Genomic DNA, 24,571 nt, shown 5'->3' with positions numbered 1-24,571 from the left:
GGTGGGGGTGTGTGTTTGTGTGTGTGTGTGTGGGGGTGGGGTACGGGGAATCATGGGATGGGATGGGACGGCTAGACGGGCGTTGGGGGGGGGGGTCATCGGGGTGGGATGGGATGGGGGTGGGGGGCGATGACGGCGCGGGGGGTGGGTAGGGTCTGGGCAAGTTAGCTCTGCGAGGTGAGCCGCTGCTCGGTGAGCGAGGCCTGGTGGGACACCGTCTTGTTGTCGTGGGCGCGAAGCTTGGCCACCACGTCCATGAAGGCCAGGCCCCGCACCTCCTTGTGGAGAGGTTCTGGGAGGGGGGGGGACACAAGGAGGGGCGGGGGGGACAGGGGGCCGGTCAGACCTGGGTGTCACTCAAGATTAGGGCTGGACGATTCTTCTAATTCAATCCGACATCGCTATGTACTAGAACACGATTTGCAAATGGCAACAGCTACAATTAAATAAAATGATATTGTTACTGTTACTGACTGGAGATCAGTAATATTGGTTAAATAGATTAATAAAGATGTTATAATATCAAATCATGCATCAATTAATCTCAACACATAGGCCTGGCCTAAAGGAATGAGCAGTTTATATTTCTATTTTTTGGGGTTTGCATACGGTGAAAACATTTGCAGTGGTGGGGAGCTTAGTCGTTCGCACATGAGCAACATTATGTCTATAAGTAGCTTAACCAACTTAGTAGTGGTTGGTAACAGTTACAGTAAATGTACAGCTCAAACCACCACAACTCCTTGTGACCCAAACCAAGAAACAACAATTATAATATAAGAGATAATAATCAAATTGAGCAAAAGAATCGGGTGTGCTAGCAGTCTTCATATTGAAGACAAATCTGCTGTAAAAGAGGCATTATGTTGATCTTCTTTTAAATCTAGTACTCTGCTGTTATACCCTGGCTTTACAGTTTACAGTTCAATAACTTAGTTTACAGTAAGGGTACATTAATTAACCATTAGTTAATGCGGTAACAAACATTCATTAACAGTTTACTAACATAGTAATCATTTACTAACAGTGTTAATGCTGCATTATATGATAATGCTACACGATAATCCTTAGTACCGCCTTAACAAACATTAATTCATGTCTAATTCCTGTACCCTTATCGTAAAGTGGAACTGTACTGACTTGTGTATTAAAGTTGCATTATATATGTAAATAGACATATATACTATGTATATATATACATAGTATATATATCTTTAGTGGTAGTACAGTATTAGTGTCTGGTGGGCCCGCCTCACCTGAACCCATGACGGAACAGACCAGGATCATGGAGTTGTACTTGATCTCCGGAGCGCTCCTCTCGTCCGCCAGCAGCCGGTGGAGCATGGACACCAGGCTGGACCCCTCGAAGTCCTTCTCCGCTGCCACTAGGGAACCCACGGGACGACAGGGCCCTCAGTATACACACAGGAGCCCTCGGTGTGCTGTATACTATACTGTCATTCAGCAGCCTTTCAGGTCACACACTGGGATTTGGCTGCCCCTGATTGGTTCTAGAGAGATATTTCCGAACCTAGTCCATGGTTTTGCTATCGTTTTGATTCATACAAACAGATTAGGCGCTGAATAGTTTGAATTGGCTCAGTACTGAACATCACTGAGGTGCCCTAACCCCAGTATCTGCTGGCTGCTTTTACTGGTTTTTAAGGGCACTGACTCTAGGAATAAGGAAACCGACGGTATCTATGAGAGACATTTCATAGAATCCTAAAAAAGTCTGCACTGCAGGGCTTAAAGGTATTGAAATGAGTTGGAACTACAACACAAACTAAACAGTTACTGGACTCCTGGTAAATAGTGTAAATATTAGTGTAAATAGTGTAAATATTAAGACTCAATGTTATTATTAATGTTATTATTATCCAACTAAACAGTTACTGGACTCCTGGTAAATAGCGTAAATATTAAGACTCAATGTTATGATTATCATTGTTAAGATTTTTGTTATTTCACTTTTATCTTCATGGTATTTATTTATTACATTTTTGGTTTCGTACAAACGGTTTCTCTTTTGTAGCATGGATGTGGGGTGGGTGGTTTAAAGTGGAAAGTTATGAACATTTACATCTGTATTCTTCATCTGCAACTACAACACCAACAACACAGAAACTGGCGACGAAGAAACACCAAGCCTCCTACCCAGATCCAGGGCAGCGATGAGACCCAGGGCCACCAGTGCCTCGTTCTGCATGATCATGTGCTCACTGGTCGCCATGGTGACCAAGTGCTTGACTCCTCCCCCTTGGATGACCACTTTGACGACGGCCTGAAAGGAACACAGAGCCGGGCATTGAGACACGGAGCTCTGTTGAGAGACCGACCGGGAGGAACCCCCGGGGCAGACACGATGCTCAGAGTGGGCTGGCGTGGGAAGGCCAGCCGTTCCCAGTCCCTTTTTCCCCCCAGACTTTGTTACAGTTGGTGGGTAGGCAAACATCTACTGACTCACGAGTTTGACTCATCTACTCCTGCCTTGCGTACCAATTTAGATTTAAGGTAGGCTCATTCCAAACCGCCCAAAGGATAAAGTGCACGATACCAAGCGCGTTGACGTTGCACATTTGCTCAACATGACGACTATCTCACTCCGCCCGGTGTACAATCATTTTGCTAAATCGATATAATTAAATGCTTAACAATCCTGCTGTGACCGTGGCCATAAGTCCTGTCCTGCGTCGTGTCGTGCCGTGCCAGACCAGACCGGGCCGGGCCCTACCTTGGACTTGCTGTGCCGGATGAGGGCCGAGAGCAGCCGGTTGGACTCGCCCATAACCCCCGCGTGGTCCTTGGCCTCACACCACTCCACCAGCCGCTCCACCAGCTTGTCGTTGGTGCCCAGCTGCTCCGCAGCCTCGGCTGAAAGTAACACCACCACCGCCACCCGGCAAAAGAGAAAACAGTCGGTCCACCTGGTCCAACAACCCGATCGTAGCGCATTTGTTTGATTCTACTGCTGGAGGCTTTAAAAGGGAAAACCAAATCCTAAAACAACTTGTTTTAGATGAGAAGTGCTTACGTAGTGGGGTTACACAGTTAGATTAGATTACTTTATTTATACTCGGGAGGTAGATTTGTTGTACAGTTAAGTGAGCTGGCTTTCTCCACACATGACAGACAAGACATTTAAGACAGACAACCGTCTAGCAGTAGTGCTGTGGATTGACCCTGGTCCGAATCTTGACTTAAATTATAAGATGTAAATACGGCCTCAAATTGCACCTCTGTGGTCGAAGCGCATCATTGATGCGCTTCAACCATAGAGGTGAAAGTTAAGGCCGTAATTACATCTTATCATGTGGTCTGTCAGTGGTCCGTTATCGACCGTTTTGCTGATCTTAACCTTGGGTTTATTAAAAACATGATCATCCCCGTGATCATCGCGTCTACTTGTTTCCCTAGCGGGTCAGGGTCGGAGCTACGGTATTCAAAAAACAAACAACGTGTCCGTCCTACCCTGCGTGTCGATGAGCATGCGTAACGTCCCGAGCAACTTGAACTGCACCGGGGGCATCTCCGACTGCAGGAACTTCAGGACCACGTCCGCCACGCCGGCCGACAGCATCTTGGCCTTGTTCACCACTGGGGGTGGGGTGGGGGGGGAGAGGAGAGGAGACGCAGCACGTCAAGACATCGGTTCACAATTGTAAGGAGGATAACTCCCCTTGAGTTGAAATACCCCCTTGAGATCAATAAAGTATTCATTTAACCATCTGTATAAACACAGCCACACGTTTATTTTCCGTTTTGCCCCTCTGCCAGAGTCGTGCTATAGCGAACCCAATGGAAAGGAGGTGGGCATGGTGATAGGGGAGTTAAGAGGACGGTATATAGGATTGGGGTAGGTTCCTCTCCGTTGAACTCTTAGCAAAGGCCAAGCTAACCTGCCACTGCCACACCTCAAACATCTAGGCTTCTGAGGGGATCTGAGGATACCGATTTCATTAAACCTCAGGTCAGCTATCGTATTCACTGGAATCTCTGCTGAACTTTGCTCTCTGAAATTAAGTGCATGATGACAGCCCAGCCGATGAATGAACCAACTTCATAGAAAATGAAGGAGAAATCCCGCTTCACCACGTGTATAATTCTGCTCAGCCCATCTCCTCCATTACATCAGTCTATTGCCACTAAATCCTCCATTTGCGTCAACCATAAGAGTGGCTCATACCTTTGCATCCAATTTAACTGAACGCTCCCACATAAGGAGTTACGTGTGAGAATGCAAGTTTCTTGTCTGTTTTTAGTTTTCGGTTGTAGCCTCGTAGTGACTGGTCTTGTAGCTCGGTCTCTCCTGAACACGAGACGCTTTCCCTGCTTTGATAAAGGTTAAACAAAACGGCGGCCTGTCTGGTGGGCGGACCCGCGTGGCGGCGGCGTGCCGACGGACGGACTGACCGGGGATGGCGAGGTTGCGCAGGGCGCTGAGCGCGGCGTGCTGCACGGTGACGTTGCCCTCGTCCACGTGGCGCCGGAGCAGCTCCAGCAGCTGCTGCACGATGCCCGTGTCCACCATGTGGATGCAGTTACCGTCTGGGGACACAAACACACACACACACACACACACACACACACACACACACACACACACACACACACACACACACACACACACACACACACACACACACACACACACACACACACACACACACACACACACACACACGCGTGCGTGCGTGCGTGCGTGCGTACAAACACACACAAACAAAATGACTGGATATTTTCAGGGCACATAACACATCAAAGGTCCTACAACTGTAATAACAACTCATTCAATTCCATTCCAAACACTGGGAAAACTAAAAACGAACTCACTTGCTAAGGAACCAGCTAAGAAAATAAACTCTAACCATCTAGCACACCACCTCACTCCCTCGCCAATCAACTAACTAACCAACCAACTATATAACTACATCACTATATAACTACTGCACATCACTAACTAATTATCCATCCAAATACCGAACCATCTAACTCACTGTCTCAATAACTATTTCTCTTCCACTGACTCCCTACCTCGCTAAAGAGGCCAAAAGCGTAACACGCGGCACCGTACCGTTGCGGGCAAAGTTGGCGATGGCGAGGGCGCCGGCCAGCTGCAGCTGGTGGTTGTTGGAGGGGATCCAGGAGAGGACCCTCTGGAACACGCTGCCCTTGCCCCCCTCAAACAGCTTCTGCATGGACTCGTCTGCACCCAGGGGCGGGGCGGGGCGGGGTGGAGGGAGAGGGTGGAGGTTAGCCGCTAGGGCACCGCTACATCATGCTTTCAAACGCTAGCGCCATTATATTTTATACATTATTCATTATGTATTATATACATTAAACGCTTTTAAATATGCTGCCCACTCTGCTTGGAACTCCCCCCAGAAAGACTTAAAATTATTAGAATTTATTTAATTACTAATTTACTTCAGTACTAAAAGGACCTAGAATATGGTGACATTGGAAATTGTTCCAGTGCATTTTTTGTTCATACGAAACTAGATGTGTTTGTTTGTTTCATGCTGCCCTCTTGGCCAGGACTCTCTTAGAAAATAGATTTTAAATCTCAATGAGACTTTTACCTGTTTAAACAAAGGTTTAATAAAAGAAAAAAATTAATCGACTTCAATAGACTTTTCACAGAGGTGTCGTGTTTGTCATCACACTAATTAGGGGTCTGCTGCCTCCATGTACCCGGGCACGGGAAGCAGACTCCTCTTCACTAGTACAGTCCACCACACGTGCCCTGGTGCATTCGCAGTAGTAGAGCCATAACTAGTGTAATGAGCCACACCTGTATTTCTCCTACTGGTCTATTCTGGTGGCAGTTTGTAGTTTGTCGTTATTCAGGGGTGGCTCTAAAGCGATTGGGGCGGGAGTATTTCTGGCTGCAACTGTATAAGTGAGCAGAGTTGTTCACACAGTACAGACTAAAATACACGACGATGAGATCATGTTGAAGACACATCCATCATCAATTCCTGTAATCTTTCTTTGTTTGTAAGGGTTTTTGGAGTCGTCTGGATTGGAGCCGCTGTATGTATATATAGAACGTCATTTTCAGGCCCTGTTTGTCTCTCTGGTTGTGAAATATTCATAAAAGACGGATGAATTATTCACCATCGGGTACCTTTGGTTGTGCTAGCCACAGGGAAGCTGCACTCTACAGTACTGAGTTTAACTCCAAGGATTAGTGTCCGATAATAGTGATTAAGTTATTGGTCACTAGCCAAGCACTAAACCTTTATATTTGGGGCATACGGCCTTCTTACTCTTTGTGGCATGGTTTTAGACTCATAAGCACCATTCAAAGTGTGACTCCATAGTACAAATGAGGGATGAAGTCATTAGTCATCAGTAGGAGTTGAAGTGTGACACCAAAGTACAAATGACTGTCATTTGTACTTCGACTTTGACTTTCGATTTTTGGCTATAGGCTCCAACAATGGTGAGAGCCACATCTCAAGAGGAGAACGCAGTGATGCTGTAACAGAGAGTGTAGAACATTCTCAGTTTTAGCGCTAGAGTCTATTCTAATGTACCTAATAATTAATGAACAGGCACTCGGGCACTCACTAGTGATTATCAATAATAACATAGTTAGATAGTAGTTAGAAAATAGTGAGATTATATTTTCAGTATCATTATCAATATTACAAAATAACAAATAAATAATGAGAGAAGAACCGCATAATAAATGAAACGGTTATGTTAAAGGTGACATATTATACCACCAGGTGTGAGCTAATCACACTCACACCTGGTGGTATAATATGTCACCTTTCAAAAAAACCTGTGCTTCAAACGTTAATAAGAGCCCCCGCTCCGCCGTCGGCCCGCGGTCGTCATGGTTACCTCCCAGCAGCAGCAGCACCATCAGGTCGGAGGCCGTCTTCAGCTGGGCCACGTCCTCCTCGCGGTCCCCGTCCACCGTCTGGCCGACCACCTCCAGCAGACACTCCACCATGCCCGCCTCCACCAGCTGCAGCTTGATCACATCTGGGGGGAGGAGGGAGCGGAAAGTGAGTCACGCACACGCACAACAAATGGGTTTTGATACATAAAGACAGACATTCATTCTCAGTGGATTATAACACATTGGATCATGGGGTGGGCTTCGCTCAGGAGGCAGACCGTGTTGACTTGAAACCGGAAGGGTTGCTAGTTTGATCCCCGGCTCCTCCTAGCTTGAGTGTCGAGGTGTCCCTGAGCAAGGCACCTAACCCGAACTGCTCCCGACGAGCTGGCTGTCGCCTTGCATGGTTGACTCCACCGTCAGTGTGTCGAACGGACCCTCCTTGCGTCCACCTGACGTGCGCCTCCAAAAAACTTTGGACAAGAGTCACCCATTCGCCCGTCCTCAGTCACATAGAGGACGTACAGACCACCTCCACTGATGGATATACGTCACATGAGTCTTACCCTGCCGTTGTGGAGATGGATCGCATAGCAACACGTAACCCGACGCAGAACCAAAACAGGTTCCCGACTGCGTCGGAGCGACGGCGTGGTCATTGCGTTGCGTCGACGTGGATCCATAACTGAGCCTTTTAAACACCAGCTCTCCCACCGTCAGGTGACAGTGTCTTAGGGGCCACGGCGGACGTGGTGGGGGCAGACGCGACGGCCAGGCAGAGGGGGACGAGGTCACGCCTCGCTAACGGAGAGGACGGCCTCGTGAGCGCGCCACGGAAGTGCAGCACAGGAACGTATAAACAAACGATTTGGATGGACAACAAAATGGGAGAGAGGCGGTAAAAAAAACAAGCCTTCGCCCGTCATCTGATTCTCCAGACGGTCAATGGACCGAGGTCATGGGAACGTTAGGACTTAAAGATAAAGATGGCTGGGAGGGGAAGAGAGAAAAAGAGCAGAGAGAGAGAGAGGGAAGAGAGAGAGCGAGCGCGAGGGGAGAGAGAGCGAGAGAGATATCTCAAGAGCAGAGTTAAGTAGGACGTTGTCTTGGAGACGGGCAGAGTGGGAGAACTCAGTGTTCCTGGAATTGTGAGTCCCCCCACCCTTCCCTCTCTCCCTCCCCTTTTCTCAACGTACACACACACACCTCTCCAAACACACATAAATCCCAGCTGAACAAAGCAGCACTCGGGAGAGAGGGCATGACTCGACTCGCGTGCACACACACACACACACACACACACACACACACACACACACACACACACACACACACACACACACACACACACACACACACACACACACACACACACACACCTCCTCTCACCGCTGCGATACTCCTCCTAATGATTCATAGGATGATGACTCAGCCATGTGCAATTAGGTACCGCGACGCCAGGCCCAGCCGAGTCACGCCAGGGAGAAACAGAGACAGACAGACGGACGGATGGTCTTACCGTTCTCAGCCAGCGGCGCTAGGACCTCAAACACCATCTCCCTCTTCTCGTGCTCCGTCTGCTTCTGGAACAGCCGCACCAGCTCCTCAGCGATGTTGGTGGACGCAAACTGCTCCTTGCTGGACTCTGCGGCGGACGGAACGGCGGCAGGGGGGGGAAAGAAGCCCAACTTCAAACATCGGACGAAAGCGGTGCAGTCTTTGGTTGTTTTCTCCTGTCGTCAACCACACAACGCACACACGCACGCACACCCCCAGTCGTCCTACACGCAAAACCCCCCGTGACTACTTTGTTGTCTTCTTGCCGCCATTACCATCAAGTTGTAGTGACTAAGGCCCTGTCCCAATTCTCCCCCTTCCCCTAGATTTGAGCCCTAACCCTAGATGTGTGCCATTTTTCCCTTAAAAATCAACCCTTGAACGCTAGCCAGCTCGGTAGCTGACTTGCAGCTAAGGGCACTCAAAGCAAGTGTTCTTGTTAAAGGGAGAGAAATGGGACCGGGCCTTGTGTATTAGTGACTACTATGAGGTAGTGAGTGACTCAGTGTATTCTGCCTCTTTTCCACCGACAGTACCAGCTGAACTCGCCGCGACTTAGCGTGGCACGACTTGGTTTGGTTCCAGGCACGTCGTGTTTCCATCTAGAAAGTACCTCTTCAACGTGGGCGGGTCGTCATAGCACGCATGCGCGAAACTGCGACACATAAACAGGCTACACACAGGAGTGTCTCCATCTCTGTCACGGTCCACGGCGTGTTCTTGCGCTGATCCTGCCAGGTTCAATAATCGATCACTATTGTTGACTGATGCTGATGCTAGTATTTAAAGATGCCGGGTGTCGGGTGTCAGGCTCGGACATCGCACTCATTCGTCCAGTGGCGTCACTATGGCCAATCAGTGGCCAGCAGCCTGTTTACGTCGCACAAAAGTATCAGATCAGCTCATTATCTCTTGGAAACTCGACGGAGGTGAGACTAAAAAGGTACCAGGTACCACATTCTGTCGATCGCAAAAAAAGGTGGGCCAAGTCGAGGCGAGTTGAGCTGGTACTGTCAGTGGAAAAGGGGTATTAGTGACCAAGTGTAGTATGAGGTAGTTACTTAGTCTGTGACCGCAGACACTTGAGTAACCTAGTTGCTGATGAAGGCGCCTTTTATGGAATGGCGATGTGAACGTTATTAAAGATGTAAAAACACGAGTTAGCGTGTTTGTCGGAGCAGCTGAGAACTGCACAGGTTCTGCCCAGACTCCTCTTAAAGGTGACATCAAACTGACACCTGGTGGTATAATATGTCACCTTTAATGTTTTTTCAGAGAAACGGTACATACAAAGTCAAAGGTTGCACTTTGCAGGAGGACAGCTTGAAACGTGTGCGCATTGAAGGGAGACTACACTGCAATAAGGGCAGCCCAAGAGTTTGAGTGGATGAGTGGATGTGTCCCCGTGTGACCATATTGCACATCACAAAAGAATGACCGTCACTCAATTCATCCAACAGCTTCATCTCAGTGGAGTGGTCCGTTTAAGTAAATAAAGAATTTGTGATTTAATGTATTTGAAATTTGTGACAAACTTTCATTACACATGTTAATAATAATAATAATAATAATAATAATAAATGATAAAAAAAATGATTATCCATTTTATGCAAGTTGTCGTAGATCATTGTATATAAAAGGCCTGATGTATTCACTTCCTAAAGCAATGTTTTAAAAAGACTTATCAAATAAGAAAATCAACCAAAGGAGACGGTGCCCCCTCTGGTCAGACTAGTGCTACACAAACAAAGAACTTTGTGATCTTTGCGTCTGTTGCAGAACTGATCAATGCCTTTTTACTTGACTGGCAGTGTCTTTACTGGTGCACTGCCACACCTAAATCCAACAGACCCATAATTCATGTTATGGCTACACCCTGTGTTGTGAAATGGGACTAATGGCAGTAACAAAATAAACAGTTTAATCAGAAATGGCCCGATCCATGTAGTTTAGATCAGGTTTTTAGTAACTCTTACCGAGCTCAGCTAAGTTCCCAAAGGCTATAAGGCACATCTCCGTCAGGGCGGTGTTGTGAGAGTGGACCCCCAACAGCTTCACCAGTGTTGGGATAACCCCCATGTTGATCAGCTGGGCCTGCAGGGAGTCTGCACCGGACCAGAGACAGACAGACAGACAGACAGGCAGGCAGACAGACAGACAGACAGACAGACAGACAGACAGACAGACAGACAGACAGACAGACAGACAGACAGACAGACAGACAGACAGACAGACAGACAGACAGACAGACAGACAGACAGACAGACAGACAGACAGACAGACAGACAGAGACAGAGAGAGGGAGGGTTAGGTCATAGGACATCAGATTAAAAATCACTAGAAACTTTTGGATAGACAGTGAGTTCCACCACCCCTATGTAATAAAAGCCTTTCACTGTGAGTGTTAGGCCAGGGTTGTGTTCCACTTGGAATAACTACACATTAGTTGTCTGTGTTTGCTTCTAATTGAAGATAATAACAGGCCAGATTTGAGTTAAAGATGACTTTACCCCCAACACAACAGAGATATCTTCGACCCACTTAGAAAACAAGCCTATAGTTGATTTTAGTATTTTAAAAAAAACATTGATTCAAACAGAACAATTATGTTGGTCTAGAATTCAATGTAAGGTCACTGAATCATGTTAATCAGTGAACACTGCATGGATTTGAACCTTTTAGGTTGCAACAAAAATAACATTATTCGACATGTCATACATGGGAAAGCATTAGTTAAAATTTGTTTTACATTGGAAAATGGCGAGCTAAATTAAATTCTTTCATTGAGGAAAACGGTATGGTCATTCATTTTATACAGCCTTTTAAAGTTGCAATGTGTTACATTTCAACGAGCTCAGCGCTTCAAATAACCTGAACATATCAATGGTCAATGCTGAGCTAGAGTGAAAAGTCAGTAATGTTATCAATAAAAGTTATCTACAAATTCTAAATAGAGACCTCTCCCTCTGTTTAGCAGAATCTTACTGGAGAGAACGCTAAACTGTATGAAATGAATGAATGAATTAATTTCTTGGGACCACAACACGTATTGGCAGAGCTACAGGGCTGGCCTGGAGAAAAAGGAAAACAAACCAATGAAAGAGTATGCAGATGAGGCATCTCTTTAAAGAGGGCTAGCGATGAGGCATGGTGCTGATATGGATAACGGGCGTTTAAAAGGGGAAGCAGAGGAGTAGCCCGTGACAGAAAATAAAGACATCAAAGAATACAAAGACAATTAGGGGAGGAGGGAGCCACCGAATCAACATCTGCCGTTTGGATTGGACTTGGAAACCCTTTCAGGGGTCAGTGAGTTGATATGAATACGAAGCAGTTGAGAGGAGGGTAACCCTTATGACATTCGCCGAGATGAAAAGGAAGAAGAAGAAGAAGAGAGATTTGGGCTTAGGGGGTGATGGCGCTACGACTGAACGTTATACTATTAATATACCCCAGTCTGACTGATCGGCCTGTTGGCCAATAGCCTCAAACTGTCCACACTACTGTCCCTGGCTGTGTGTTTTATTCCTCTCTCCATCTTCCCTCTCTCCATCTTCCCTCTCTTCCTCTATCCCTTTCTCTCTCTTTTCTCTCCCTCCCTCCCTCTCACACAAACACTGACATGTCAGGGAATTGATAAAACATTAACAATAAATACCTTGCATTAATATAGCCACACTTTTTTGTTCAACTATAAAGACTTAAGTATACATCAGACTGAGGGCAATCCAGTAGAGAGCCAGTGTAGAAAGCCCATTATCTATAGGGGATTATATAACAAGATATCAAGGCAGCAGTGTGGCGATCTAACCTCTAGGGGGCAGCAAAGTCACAATGTAAACAGGATTGGTAGGTGGCGGATAGAAGGTACGTCTTGTTTCGGCCATCTCCTACTTCACAGCCAAAACACAAGACTGGCAGGACGACTGGGCTAAACTCTAGAGGAGAAGGAGGTGCCGTGACTAAATGCTATCAGACGATTTAAATCTACAATCTAAAGGGTTGAAAGGGACACTATACACTCAATACATCAAAGCAATTACCTCAGGCCAGGGGGTCAATCAAGAGAAAAGCGACAGAAGATAAGTAAAGTAGTGTCGTTAGACAAATTAGACACAAGAAGGACACAATGTTTTTGCTAATTGTGAATGCAAAGCCTGATGTTAATATTGGCATTCAAAATAAATGAAATCATTTGCAGAATTTAACAATCCATCCAATAGTCATACGCCCTTCTGTCATCCTGCATCCCTTATAACCCGATAGAAAGAGCAGAGCCCCAGGTGAGTGATGCAGAACAAAGCACTGCCTTTTGGGGGCGGGGCCAGGTAGGAGATCATTACCATTATCATTGCTATAGTTCATCAGCATGCCACAAAAGACAGTCAAGAGCTTCTCATTGGCCGGCTCAGTATTTAGGGAGAGGCACTTAATGTGTTCAGCTACTAGCTGTGCCCCTCCCGCCTGCTGCACTGCACTCCTGCCCTCATCTGTAACACAAGAGAGGCCGGGACATACAATCAAACCACAAATTAAAAGGTCAAATGATAGTAATGAAAATAATGTAAAAAAAAAAAATGATGTACACACGTACAACAGAGACAACCTGAAAGAAATGGGGAAACAATGTGAACAGACAGGGCAAGGCATTAAAACGACACGGAGGAAACAATATCAACGGGAAAAAGATTATTTGAAATACGACAGTGGTGTGTTTTGATGGTGGTTTTTGTCGTCTGTGGTGTTTTGATCGTGCGACGTCTCTGGGTTGATTTCGTCGTTTCAACTGTCGAGTATTCATTTTGATTTTGCGAACATCGACCTATGCTAACTTTCTTTTTGAAGCTTAATTACAGAAACCTTGCAGATTCTCCACACATGTTCACGGTGCACAACGTCTGAAGTGGAGGACGACAGGTACAGTCACAATAACAGCTGCACCAGTCTAGTGCATGACTGCTCATTAGTTGGCCCACATGTTATATAATAAGGACCCATCCCGAGCTTTGCAGCTGCAGCTGCAAAGTCGATTTTCTAGTAAATTCATCTTTGGGGGGGGGCATGTTGCTCAGGAGGTAGAGTGGGTTGGGAAGGTTGCTAGTTCGACCCCCGGCTCCTCCTAGCCGAGTGTCGAGGTGTCCCTTAGCAAGACACCTCTCCCTCACTGCTCCCGACAAGCTGGCTGTCGCCTTGCATGGTTGACTCCGCCGTCGGTGTGTGAATGTGTGCGTGAATGGGTCAATGTCAGGCAATATTGTAAAGCGCTTTGAGTGGCCGGCTGGTTAGAAAAGCTTGACTCTTGAGCTTTCAATCGAAGCGTTCCAGGGTTCTTTTCTACTCCCCTCTCCTTCGCTGTGATTCCGGACGTGGAACTATTCCCCACATTGAGAAGGAAGACTTTTCACGGGGTAGTGTACCTCACAAGCTACAACTCGGGTGGGAGAAACAAAAGCACAAACCCATAAACATCAACAAAAATGAAGTCGCAGGAAAAATTGCAACACCGTCTCCGGCATTACAAAGCGCTGGCTTTGCGGTTAGCTGTTCTTTTCACGCTACAGACGCTACCTTACAGCTGCTGCCAAGGGAAGTACTCTTTAAATCGACCGCTCCTACTCCCTCCCCCCTCAAGCCTCCCCCATGCCTGGCTCTGTGCTGTGGCTCTGGCAGACCTGCTTGTTTCCTGAGTAGGCTGGAGCCACTTGGCGCAGAGTGCATATGATGTGCGAAACAGGGTCACAGGGGATAGAGCCGTAGATGGTGCACTGGCGGAGGACCGGGACGGGATGGGGTGGGGGGGGGGAGATGAGAGGTCCCTTTGGTGTCTCGGAGAGAAGCATCGCAATCACGCGGTCGCCCCTCCCCCGCTTGGTTTACTCTCGATTTAAAAAGGAGTCAACAAACCCTGCTGGTGTTGAGGGCGCAGAGAGAGCCTCTCGACCTGTACTCTGAGGACATGATCAGTCTCCGACGGGCCGGGGGCCGCTGAATGCAGTGTTCTTCCATACCGCATACATCACTGTATGTTTTCGGTTGCTACGTAACGCATCTCTACTCACTTCCCCACCTTTCATCCTTCCATGTACTGGTAAAATAGCCTGGCTCCGCCCGCCCACCTACTTCCGCCCAAATTTCATTTTCCCTTCAGTAGTCAGTCTGGGGCTGGGGCTTGTTAGTGGGATTTTACCCAAACAAATTTCTGTGTGACCAATCAGCGAACAGAGGAAGTGGCTGAGAACGATGACGTCGAAGTAGCGACGTATTGTCAATGACAAGAAGGACTCTGTCCTTACTATCGAATATTAATGTAGAATTTGTAATTGTTCCTTGAACTCTAAAATTAGATGAACAAAACCTGCAGCTATCGTTGACAGACATCTTCACGCTTCATCTTGTTTTGTTTGTGTACACAGCCTGCACATGCGCGCAACGTAGTTTCCGGCCGGTCCCGGCGCATGACAAACGTCACGACCAAACGCTATTGCGATTGGTTATGGCAGATCCAGAGTGGCACTGGGCAGATCCAATAGTTTTAAACTTCAACAGACACCCGCCTCCAAGTGAGTGAACGTTTGCCAATTACAGCAGTTCCAGACCTTCTGTACAAATGAAATGAAGTACGATGGTCTGGTAGCACCAGGCTACTGGTAAAACCCACATAAGATAATTTCTCTTCTCTCATGTCTTACATGTTTAAGATGAATAGCAACGGTTCTCTCAGATGGGATTTGAATTCAGCCCTGATTCCAGTAGTGACAGTCAGTGTTGAATGTCATCCAGGCAACGTGATAGTTCAGATCAGATGCCACATTTGATAACACTGTTTACAAATGCCTCGTTCCGGGACATTTCCCCAACGATTAAACCGTCTGAGACAAATAACGATTAATAAAATCAACTATCTTTGTCTCAATCCTGTTCAAATGAGTCGTGGGTGAAAGCAATGGATGGGAGTTGGCTGTGAACATCTGTACATATTTCAACTCCGTGGATTGCAGACACGTCTCAAAAGGCCTTCCGTTATCTGGGTGGCGGTGGCGGTATGTGGCACAGAGGACTTCAATCTACCGGGGTAATTAAGGAAATGAATCACTCACTCTTGGCAGCGTGCGTCTTTAAGGGCTCGAGGGCACGCAGGCAGTCACCGCTGCTGCAGAGCGCCACCAGAGCTCCGGTCCCTGCGCAGCCGACTCACCGCTGCACCGAACGAATGTCAGATGCCACAATGATCCGGCCTTTTCACCGCGAGGGGAAGAGCGGCACGAAGCTTGGCTCAAACGTCCCCCGATGGCGGCGGCGTGAATCCGACACTCGGTCATAATTAGCCGTTTCCCGGGATGTTTTGCGCTCGCCCTCGCCGTAGGGCACACATTGAGGGATGGATGTTCTATAGATAGGTCTTTAAAAAAAATGATAATTTGTTTGTTTCTAACATTAGATCTTTTAGTGTTGTAGTTAGGACTCGGACACAGACTGAGACGGTTATCTTTTGCCGTTCTGTGTTTAACGGATACGGACCCGGTATTGTATTATGTTCAGCCAATAATCACAGAACAATAAAGCTGAGGCCACTGTCCCCATTAAAGTCATGTCACCCAAGGGGTATTTTTCGGGACAAAAGAGACTCAGACTTTAATTAGAAATTGTTGGCACGATATGGAAACCTACCAACGCTAACAGTTGACTTCTCCCGATGCTAAAAAGGCCATCGTTATCCAAGTGAACGTGAGCCGTGGTTTCTATCGCTCCCTCCCTCCCTCTCTCTCTCTCTCTCTCTCTCTCTCGCTCTGCCTTTCCTGCAGTGATGGCAGAACAGACCCGGACCGCTTGTCTACAGACTAGGAGCCTCGTCTCGTGAATGTGATACAATCGTCTGAGCCTTCCTGCTGGTGTGAGGACGGCCGATGCCAAATGCTGACTAAAGACGCCCACAAGATCCGTGGACACGCAGAGCGCCACAAAAGGAATAGAAGATTGTCCCCGTCGTGTCCTATTTATCCACGCCGCTGTAACTCAGGGTGGCACGCCATGCAAACATTCCTGGTGCAAATATATATATATATAAAATAATATTTACTAACTTTGTAGCTAAGCATGGACAGGTTTCGCTGTGTGAATTACACAGCAGAAACACAGCCACATCCTTGTTAAATAGATGCACCTGCAACAGCTCTTAAGCCTTTCACCACATTGCAACGAGCTAATGTGAGGCGCGTTTTGTGTTTCGTTAACACAAGCCCCACTTTATCCACTGGAGGTTCATGCGTGTTCCCCTGGAACCCCACCCAGTCTAATACAACGGATCAAACATCAAAAGACGCGTTCCTTATGGAAGGGGGGGGCGGAGGAGGGGGGCGGGGGCGGGAGGGAGGAGGGGAGGAGGGGGGAAGGGGCACAGGTGGGAGGAGGAGGCAGCTGTTGAGAGGGAGGGGAGGGAGTGGGGTGGTGGGGGGGGAGGGGAGAAGGCGGAGGCGCAGGTCGCTCTGTACTCACGGCTGTCGTAGCAGATGTTGCCCAGGGCGCGGCCCGTCTGCAGCAGCAGCTCCTGGTCCGGGGAGGTCAGCAGCTGCACCAGGGGGGGGATGAGGCCCGCGTCCACGCAGGGGCCCCGCATGAACTCTAGAAGGCAGGGGGGGGGGGGGATTATATATATATTTTTTTAGCATTTTGAGTTTTTGGAGGTCAACTGTCACAGGGGTTAAGGGGTCAACATGATCACAATTGGGGTCATTATGTGCATTTGGTAGGACACATAGGCACTCCCCACAGAAGGATCCTAAGGTGATAGCTTGGCCTCGATTCATTTGAAATGAAACAAAGGGATATCAATATTAATAACACAGTATTACAGTCTATATTATTTCCTTACTTTTGTAAATAATTAACGGCATTTAAAAAAACTTACATTTTGGACAAGAACCTTCCAAACAGATGGGGAAAATGTTAGAAATAAACAACACTACATTTTGCTTGTCTTAGCTACAGACGTTTCCAGAAGGCTGTGATGGACACATCCCAGCCGGTCTGTGCCAGCTCCGGCAAGAGAGGGGCCATCATTAGCTGCCATCGTGTCAGACGCTAAAAAGCCATTCATTAGCCCTCCACCACCGCCCCACCCCGTACCCCCCCACCCACCCTCCCTCAGCCCCGCCAACTTTTTATTAAACCGCCATTGTATGCTCAACAAGTAAAAAGAAAAGCTTCTAGTGAGCTTATTCAAAGAGGGAACAGAACGGAGTCTGTCTGACTGACACTGCATAAATCTAGAGACTATAGATAGATTAAAAAAAAAAGATAGGCTGTTTGATGAGAAGCTTAGAAAGCAGTCGGTGCCATGCTGAGAAGTGAAGATTTCCATATACTCGGATGAATTCAAAACGTTTCCCCCCCCGTGTTAAAGAGCCACTCCATCATGACCTAACCGAATTTGCTCAATATTACACGATATGAAAAAGGAAAGAAAACAAACCACAGAAGTTTCAGCCTCGGATCCTTTACGCGAGAGAATAATGGCAGGATTAACAGACGCATGCATGCATGCCACGCACACCGGATCTGCCTTAATCAAAGTGTGCCCATAGTATGGGCATCATTAATGTAGGGCGACTACTTTTGTCTATACTGGCGTGACTAGCAAACCTAAATGGAAGATAACTCATTGAATAGACCCTCTTCAGAGAGTTATCAGCGTTTGATAAACACAATGGCGCTGATAACCCTAATTATGACTCTGCTGCTTCTATGTACCAGGGCACAGGAAGTAGACCTACTTTCACTGGTTTAGAATACCACTGTGTCCTGGTACATAGCAGTAGCTCAGGAGGTAGAGCGGGTTGGCTGGTAACCGCAAGGTTGCTGGTACGATCCACTCCAGCTCCTCCTAGCTGGAGTGTCGAGGTGTCCCTGAGCAAGGCACCTAACCCTAACTGCTGTCACCTTGCATGGCTGACACCGCCGTTGGTGTGTGAATGTGTGCATGAATGGGTGAATGTCAGGCAATATTGTAAAGCGCGTTAGGTTTCCACTGGTTACGAAAAAGCGCGATATAAATTCGGTCCAGTTACATGAAGGTAGCAGACCCGTAATCAGTGATACAAGCAATGAAGCTTCTGGTAAAAGGCTCTAGGGCTGACGAGGTGACGGTACACCCGTGTTCACCGACACAGAGAGAGAACAGGCGAGGAGTACGAGAGGGAAAGGGAGAGGAGGAGGAAAAGGAACCTCACCATTTTTGGCCACCTCAGCGATGATGTTGGCTACCTTGGGCGTGCACGTGGACTGGGAGGACAGCAGGGACGGGAGGCTGGGAAGAACGCCCATCTCCTGGATCTTCATGCTGGCCTCTGTATCTGGAGGAAAGACAAGGGGTTAGATATGGACACAGAGTCTCGCATTGGGATGCACACTAGGGATGGAATGCTCTGTTGTCTTAACGGACAATTATTGCGAGGTGAATACGTTCTCAGCGGGGTTAAAAATAGTTTCCGACAATCCATTTCTGATGACTGCACCTTGTCACATATAATAAAGACATTGTACTTCTTCTTTTCGTGTCTTTGAAGCTGGTTGGTTATATGACAGTTTAACATTTCTTTACAGTCCTTTGCATTTGTATTGAACACGGTGAGATACTTTGAGCTGCACTGGTTGGGTAGTAGGGGGGCAGACAAGGCAGTGCTGCATTGTATGTTTCCTCTTCTCCACATTCACAGGTGGGTCGGCCAGTTTCATAGCCCCATCTGGCCATGGCAGCTTTTGATCGCCCTGTTCCTGTTCTCAGGCGGTTTGGCGTCTGGAACATACATTGTACTGTAAAGGGTGGATTCTACGGTTAAGCGGAGCAGCGCTGCACAGCGATCGAGGAACACACAAGCCGCATAAACAAGCCGCATCGCCCCTTTCCTAAAAATAATTCCAATAATCACATGTTTTCAGCGCCACCAGGACTTCATCCTTGAGACTCGGCGCTATTAAACAAAGGGACAAACAACAGGAATAGCAGCCTGATGGTTTAAACCTAGGCATTACCCCCCACCCCCACCCAAGCTGGGTTCTGGCCAGGCTGTCAAGCTTCACCCCAATCTGGGCCGTGGGTCCTGGCTGCCACCCCAGCTGGGTCCAGGGAACCAGACACACACACGCAGACACACACAGTGTGACACGAGTCACCCCTGTCATATCCTGTCGGTGTGCGCTAAGGCTCAGTGCCTTAGCGCAGAGGATATCGTTTTAAATCGTACGGCAAACGTCGGAAGTGATCACCGGAATGTAGAGACACTTCTGTGAACGTTTCATTTTTTGATTTGAACGCATGCCCGTTTTGTTATTCTATAGCCTCACATTGAATGTTGTTCACGTCACGTTTAGTGATCATTCAGCTATTCCAGACTGCGATCTTCTTCATGGAGTCCATTAATATCAACGTGAGCAAAGCAGTCCGTTGCTACCAGCGGGCTTAAACTTGGATATTATACAACAAATGTATAAGCATTCATAGTATTTGCCAAATAAAGCTCACCATTTGAAGAGCCAAAGACTTTGGAACAATATGCAATAAAGCTTGTTGAGGATAATTAATTATTGATTTTGGGAAACACTACTTTTTCACATTTCTCATCGTTAAATAGGCTTTACTCTGAAAATGTCCCATTGCATAATTCGTTGCAATATTATGTAAAAGACCACAATACCCTAAATAACGTGGAGACCTTCTGAACACACTGACGAGACCGTCTCTCCATCTGCACTAATAACTCACAGGAAGACTTTGGATTTTGTCTTCATCAATTCTGTCGCTCTTTACAGTCGTGTCATATTACAAAAACCAAAAACACTACCCACGGCTAGAACTACATTAGTGACTTCACCCTGGTCTGCTGCGCTCCCTCACAAAGGCAAAAAGCTGAGCTACAAATAAAACGTGCAACCCCCCCCATCTTCACCCGGATTTGAGCTGATCTGCCATCAGACTTAAGCTGACGCATCTCAATTCGGATTGGGGAGACGATTCCGTTAGAGACCAGTCCGTTCACCGTGATATATAAACATCTCAGGTACCCGTGGCAGTGAGCCACAAACAAACAGGGAAGCGGTGCCATCCATTAGCCAGGCTACCGTCTGACAGGCAATTTGATCAAGGCCCGCATCAAGGTGCATCATCGCATTCTTTTTCTGGGCAGTTGTTCATCATCATCGTTATCATCATCATCATCATCATGTAGATATTAAAAGCTCCACACGACGCTCCTCTACTTACTGCTGTGTGCTAGTGCTTTGAGCAGGCAGTCCAGGCTGCCTTCCACGCTGTCTGGGGCTCTGCTGCCAGCGCCTAGCTTCAACTTCTCCAGGGCTTCACTGAGGTTGTCTACAGGGAGAGAGCGGGAGTAAGCAAACAAAAACAAGAAGATGACATGGGGATAGAAAACGGTGATAAAGTATTAAGGCTGGTGTAAAATCTCTAAAAGGCCGAACCGGTTAAACGCTTGTGACCCAGTGTGACCGGTAACGCAGTACTGATAATCAGATGGTGTAAGACGGATAGAACAGAGTGTATTGAAATGGTTTCAATGCTTGTATGTGCTCCTGGGAACACTGGTTGAAACGTAATTGTTGCTACAATGTAGGGAAATGCCGGAAAACATAAACACTGGAGACGATTGTGGTCTGGATTCGTTCATTCCACACTCCCTTGTGGGCTATCCGTACATTAAACAGAATAAGGCCTACTGTTTTCATGAATGTTTACAGGCAAAAGAGTGAACCAATAGGAACAATGAGGACACTACAATATCATGTCTGTAAGAGAAAATGAATGCAAGCTAGTGAGCCCAACGTTACTGAACTGGGTTAGGTTCAAATATAAATCAGTGTGTATGAGCCAGATTAAAATGCTAATAAAAAAATATGCATTTATATTGGCTGGTTTTCAGCCAAATAGCCATTTGCCATAATACGATTATAGGCTTGTTTTAGAGCAAGTAAATGACCTCAACATACGCCCATGAATGCTACATTATTTGACACAAATCCTTCCACATTCAGTTCTCATTAGATAAATGATTAATGCATATTTTCTCTTGCATAAAACATATGCTATAGGCCGACATCTCTTGTAAGCCGATTGTAGTAAAACAGCCATTTCTCCAAGCCCAGTGCAGCTGTGGCAGGGCGCACTGCTGTTTCGCAGGCTATTGCATAACAGCTGAGGAGATGGAAGTCTACCACCTCCTAAACCATCAACAACACTGCCATTTCCACCAACGCACATCAGCTCTTCTTGAGCAATTAACACATGCGAGCAGGATGCAATGTTATGCAATGCAATGTTGCACTGGGGGAGGAAATATCCATTTCTACATGGGGATGGGGACGTCTGGAAAGCCAGCGTTGTATAAAAAGAAGAATCACATTTAGAGGCGAATGAATGGGATGTAGCCGGGGTCTTGTCTAGCTACCCCACCCGAGAGAGAGAGTGTGTGTGTGTGTGTGTGTGTGTGTGTGTGTGTGTGTGTGTGTGTGTGTGTGTGTGTGTGTGTGTGTGTGTGTGTGTGTGTGTGTGTGTGTGTGTGTGGACCAGGCAACACACGCACACACACACACACACACACACACACACACACACACACACACACACACACACACACACACACACACACACACACACACGGTTTTCAACGTTCAGATCAAGTTTCCCTTTAAATCAAAGCCCAACGCTGTATGTTATCCACCACTGCGAGCAAAGCCTCAAGCCAAGCCATCACGCCACCCGTCAAAAGCCGTTGACACCGTCCCCACACGTGTCACGTTATATTAAAACACTCGCGACACAGCTAGCGGCTCGCGTCATGACTAGCCCGTTAGCACGCCGAGCTAAACCTCCACTTACCCATCGCTGCTTTATATCCCGACGACTGCGATTGAAACGGCGAATAGGGTCCGGGGCAAGGTCCACGGAGAAGCAGTTCCACCGGCTTCCACGGAAATCCACTTTATTCAATGATGTTCCCTCTTGTGAACGACTGTACGTATAGGGAGTTAGCTCTATAGCTAGCTGCACCAGCGACACCTAGAAGCTAGCCCGTCGGACAGTCCCGCTTTAAGATCTGCTGGCTGCTGGGGCCAGGATGCTCTTTTTTTTACCACCGCTGTGCGACCTGTAAAGTGTGCGTGCGTGTGTGTGTGGATATGGTTGGAGCTATCGTGATGGCATTTTCCCCTCACACACACACATATACAACACACACACACACAACCCGCTGCAGCCCTGGGTGCTGGAGGACGCGCTGTAAGCCGCGGCTGCTGTCTGCGGGACCGTCAGATCCTAGACAGGAACAGACGCGAGGAAGTGGAGGAGTCCCCAGCAGCACACACACGCATACACACACACTTGAGCCGAGGGAGGAGAGGAGGAGGAGGAGAGTGGTTTTGATAGGACCTGGAGTGCTTGGAGTTGATTGGCCTGTTTGGTGACTGACTCGGATGGGTGAGGTGGTCTTGTAAAAGTGCATGTATCCTATGCATGTCTACTCTACTCAATGTGATGTACATCACGTGTCTGTGGGGATGGCGTTTGTTTTGGGCTGTCTAGTTTCTGTGAGTTCCTGCTGTGACACCATCATTGGGACCTGGAAGTCATGAAATAGTACATATCTTGTCTTATCTTATCTTATACTGTCAATTGAATTGTCATCATGTATAATCAAGGGTATAATCAACTGTATCAATTCTACTTTTATGTATTATCTGGTCATTTATTTTGTTTGTATGTCTTTGTTTAATACTTCATTTGGTTTTGAAATTGCTATATCAATAAAGTTTAATATTAGTATAGTATACACATTTATATATAAATATTTATATATTAGTAAATTATACACATTTCTAAGAATTGTTATTACAATTTAAAGGTCATGGTATAGCGGCAATGTTTCTGTTACAGCCTTGCCATAATCAGTGAATACATTCTTCAAGTTGCCTAATAAGCATAAAGACCAACTTGGGAAGCGGAACGAGGAGGGCAAGTAGGCTAGTGAAGGTAGCTCTAGGCCTTTCACACAAAACCGGAATACGTGCTTATTCCACTTCCCTCATGTATGAAGTGAAACCAAAAAAGTAGGCCTTACCCATCCATGTTTGTTTGCTTCAATACCTTGCTGCGAGAGAGCAAGCTGCGAGATAGGCAGACGAATAATAATAATACAATATATTAAAAAAAAAAATGTTGAATAAATATATTTCCTGTAGGTAGGGAGGTATCCAGTGGACGTTCAGGCAGATGGTGCAGATGGTTAGTATTGGACGATTTATCTAGCCTGCCAGTGAGTGGCGCTGTTGCCTTACAAATGGTCTGAATTAGTTTATGTCCTCACTTCATGTTCGCCATAAATGCTTATTCAACCAGTTGCGTGTCAATTCGTTCTCTTTTTCAAATGTATTGTTTTTAAGCCCATCCTATCGTCTCTTGGCACATGATGCCTTGCCCATATAAATTCAGACATAATAATAAAAAAGAGAAGGAATATGTTGGCAAAAGAAACAATTTGTCCTCAGTATCACTTATATTAAAAATATAGTTCCTTCACCAATTAGACATTTTTCATGATATACTCACGGAATTACATTTAAGGTAATTGAGGGCCATTTTTTTAACCTCTCAAAATGGCATTCCATAATTGGATGTATTTCTGAAGTCATCCCATGAATTTTACAACCATTTTATAATAAACCCAAATAATAGCAAACTATCTTACAATAGGCTACTAATATGCCTACGTTAATCTTCGTTCATCTTAATGGCCTACATTCGGAAACAATGGCTAGGTGATATAAGCCTCGTATAGGCTCTATAACTGACGCATCTGTCTGTTCACATTGCTAAACCTCTACCAGTCGATATTATAGCGGGCTTTGTCTGGCTCCCAAGGATTAGTTGACATTGTTTTAATGGATGTATTTCTTATTTTTATTTTGTAAATATTGCATGTTGTTGATACTTTGTATCCATTTTTGTATCCTTTCGGTTGGTTTCTGGAATAAGGGGTGTCCCTTCCGGAGTATTCCTCCTGAACGACGTGCAGGCTAATAAGTGACTTCATTGTTCCATAATAGCCTGTATTTGGACTTACTACGACAAGCCCAGACAAGAAGACGGTTCCTCGA

At 46.6% G+C, this 24,571-nt stretch overlaps 1 protein-coding gene across 2 annotated transcripts; it reads right to left on the bottom strand.

Annotated features, from left to right (window-relative positions):
• Positions 1 to 20: 20 nt before the first annotated feature.
• On the bottom strand, positions 21 to 22,724 carry rap1gds1 (RAP1, GTP-GDP dissociation stimulator 1). Of its 2 annotated transcripts, XM_084487615.1 has the most exons (15): positions 22,299 to 22,724; positions 20,670 to 20,777; positions 18,640 to 18,762; positions 16,907 to 17,032; positions 12,757 to 12,903; positions 10,390 to 10,518; positions 8,376 to 8,501; positions 6,856 to 6,999; positions 5,075 to 5,206; positions 4,414 to 4,548; positions 3,472 to 3,597; positions 2,735 to 2,874; positions 2,158 to 2,284; positions 1,257 to 1,385; positions 21 to 292 (listed from the first exon to the last, which is right to left on the bottom strand). In XM_084487615.1, exons 1-15 carry the CDS (start codon positions 22,300 to 22,302, stop codon positions 165 to 167), a joined length of 1,824 nt encoding a protein of 607 aa, XP_084343741.1. In that variant the 5' UTR covers positions 22,303 to 22,724; the 3' UTR covers positions 21 to 164. The 2 variants fall into 2 exon arrangements, with proteins under 2 accessions (XP_084343741.1, XP_084343742.1); XM_084487616.1 differs by lacking the exon at positions 12,757 to 12,903.
• Positions 22,725 to 24,571: the final 1,847 nt, after the last annotated feature.

This window comes from Micromesistius poutassou (assembly GCF_964030765.1).
Source record: "Micromesistius poutassou genome assembly, chromosome: 23".
Taxonomy (NCBI): Eukaryota; Metazoa; Chordata; class Actinopteri; order Gadiformes; family Gadidae; genus Micromesistius; species Micromesistius poutassou.
This window is presented reverse-complemented; position numbering and strand designations above follow the sequence as displayed.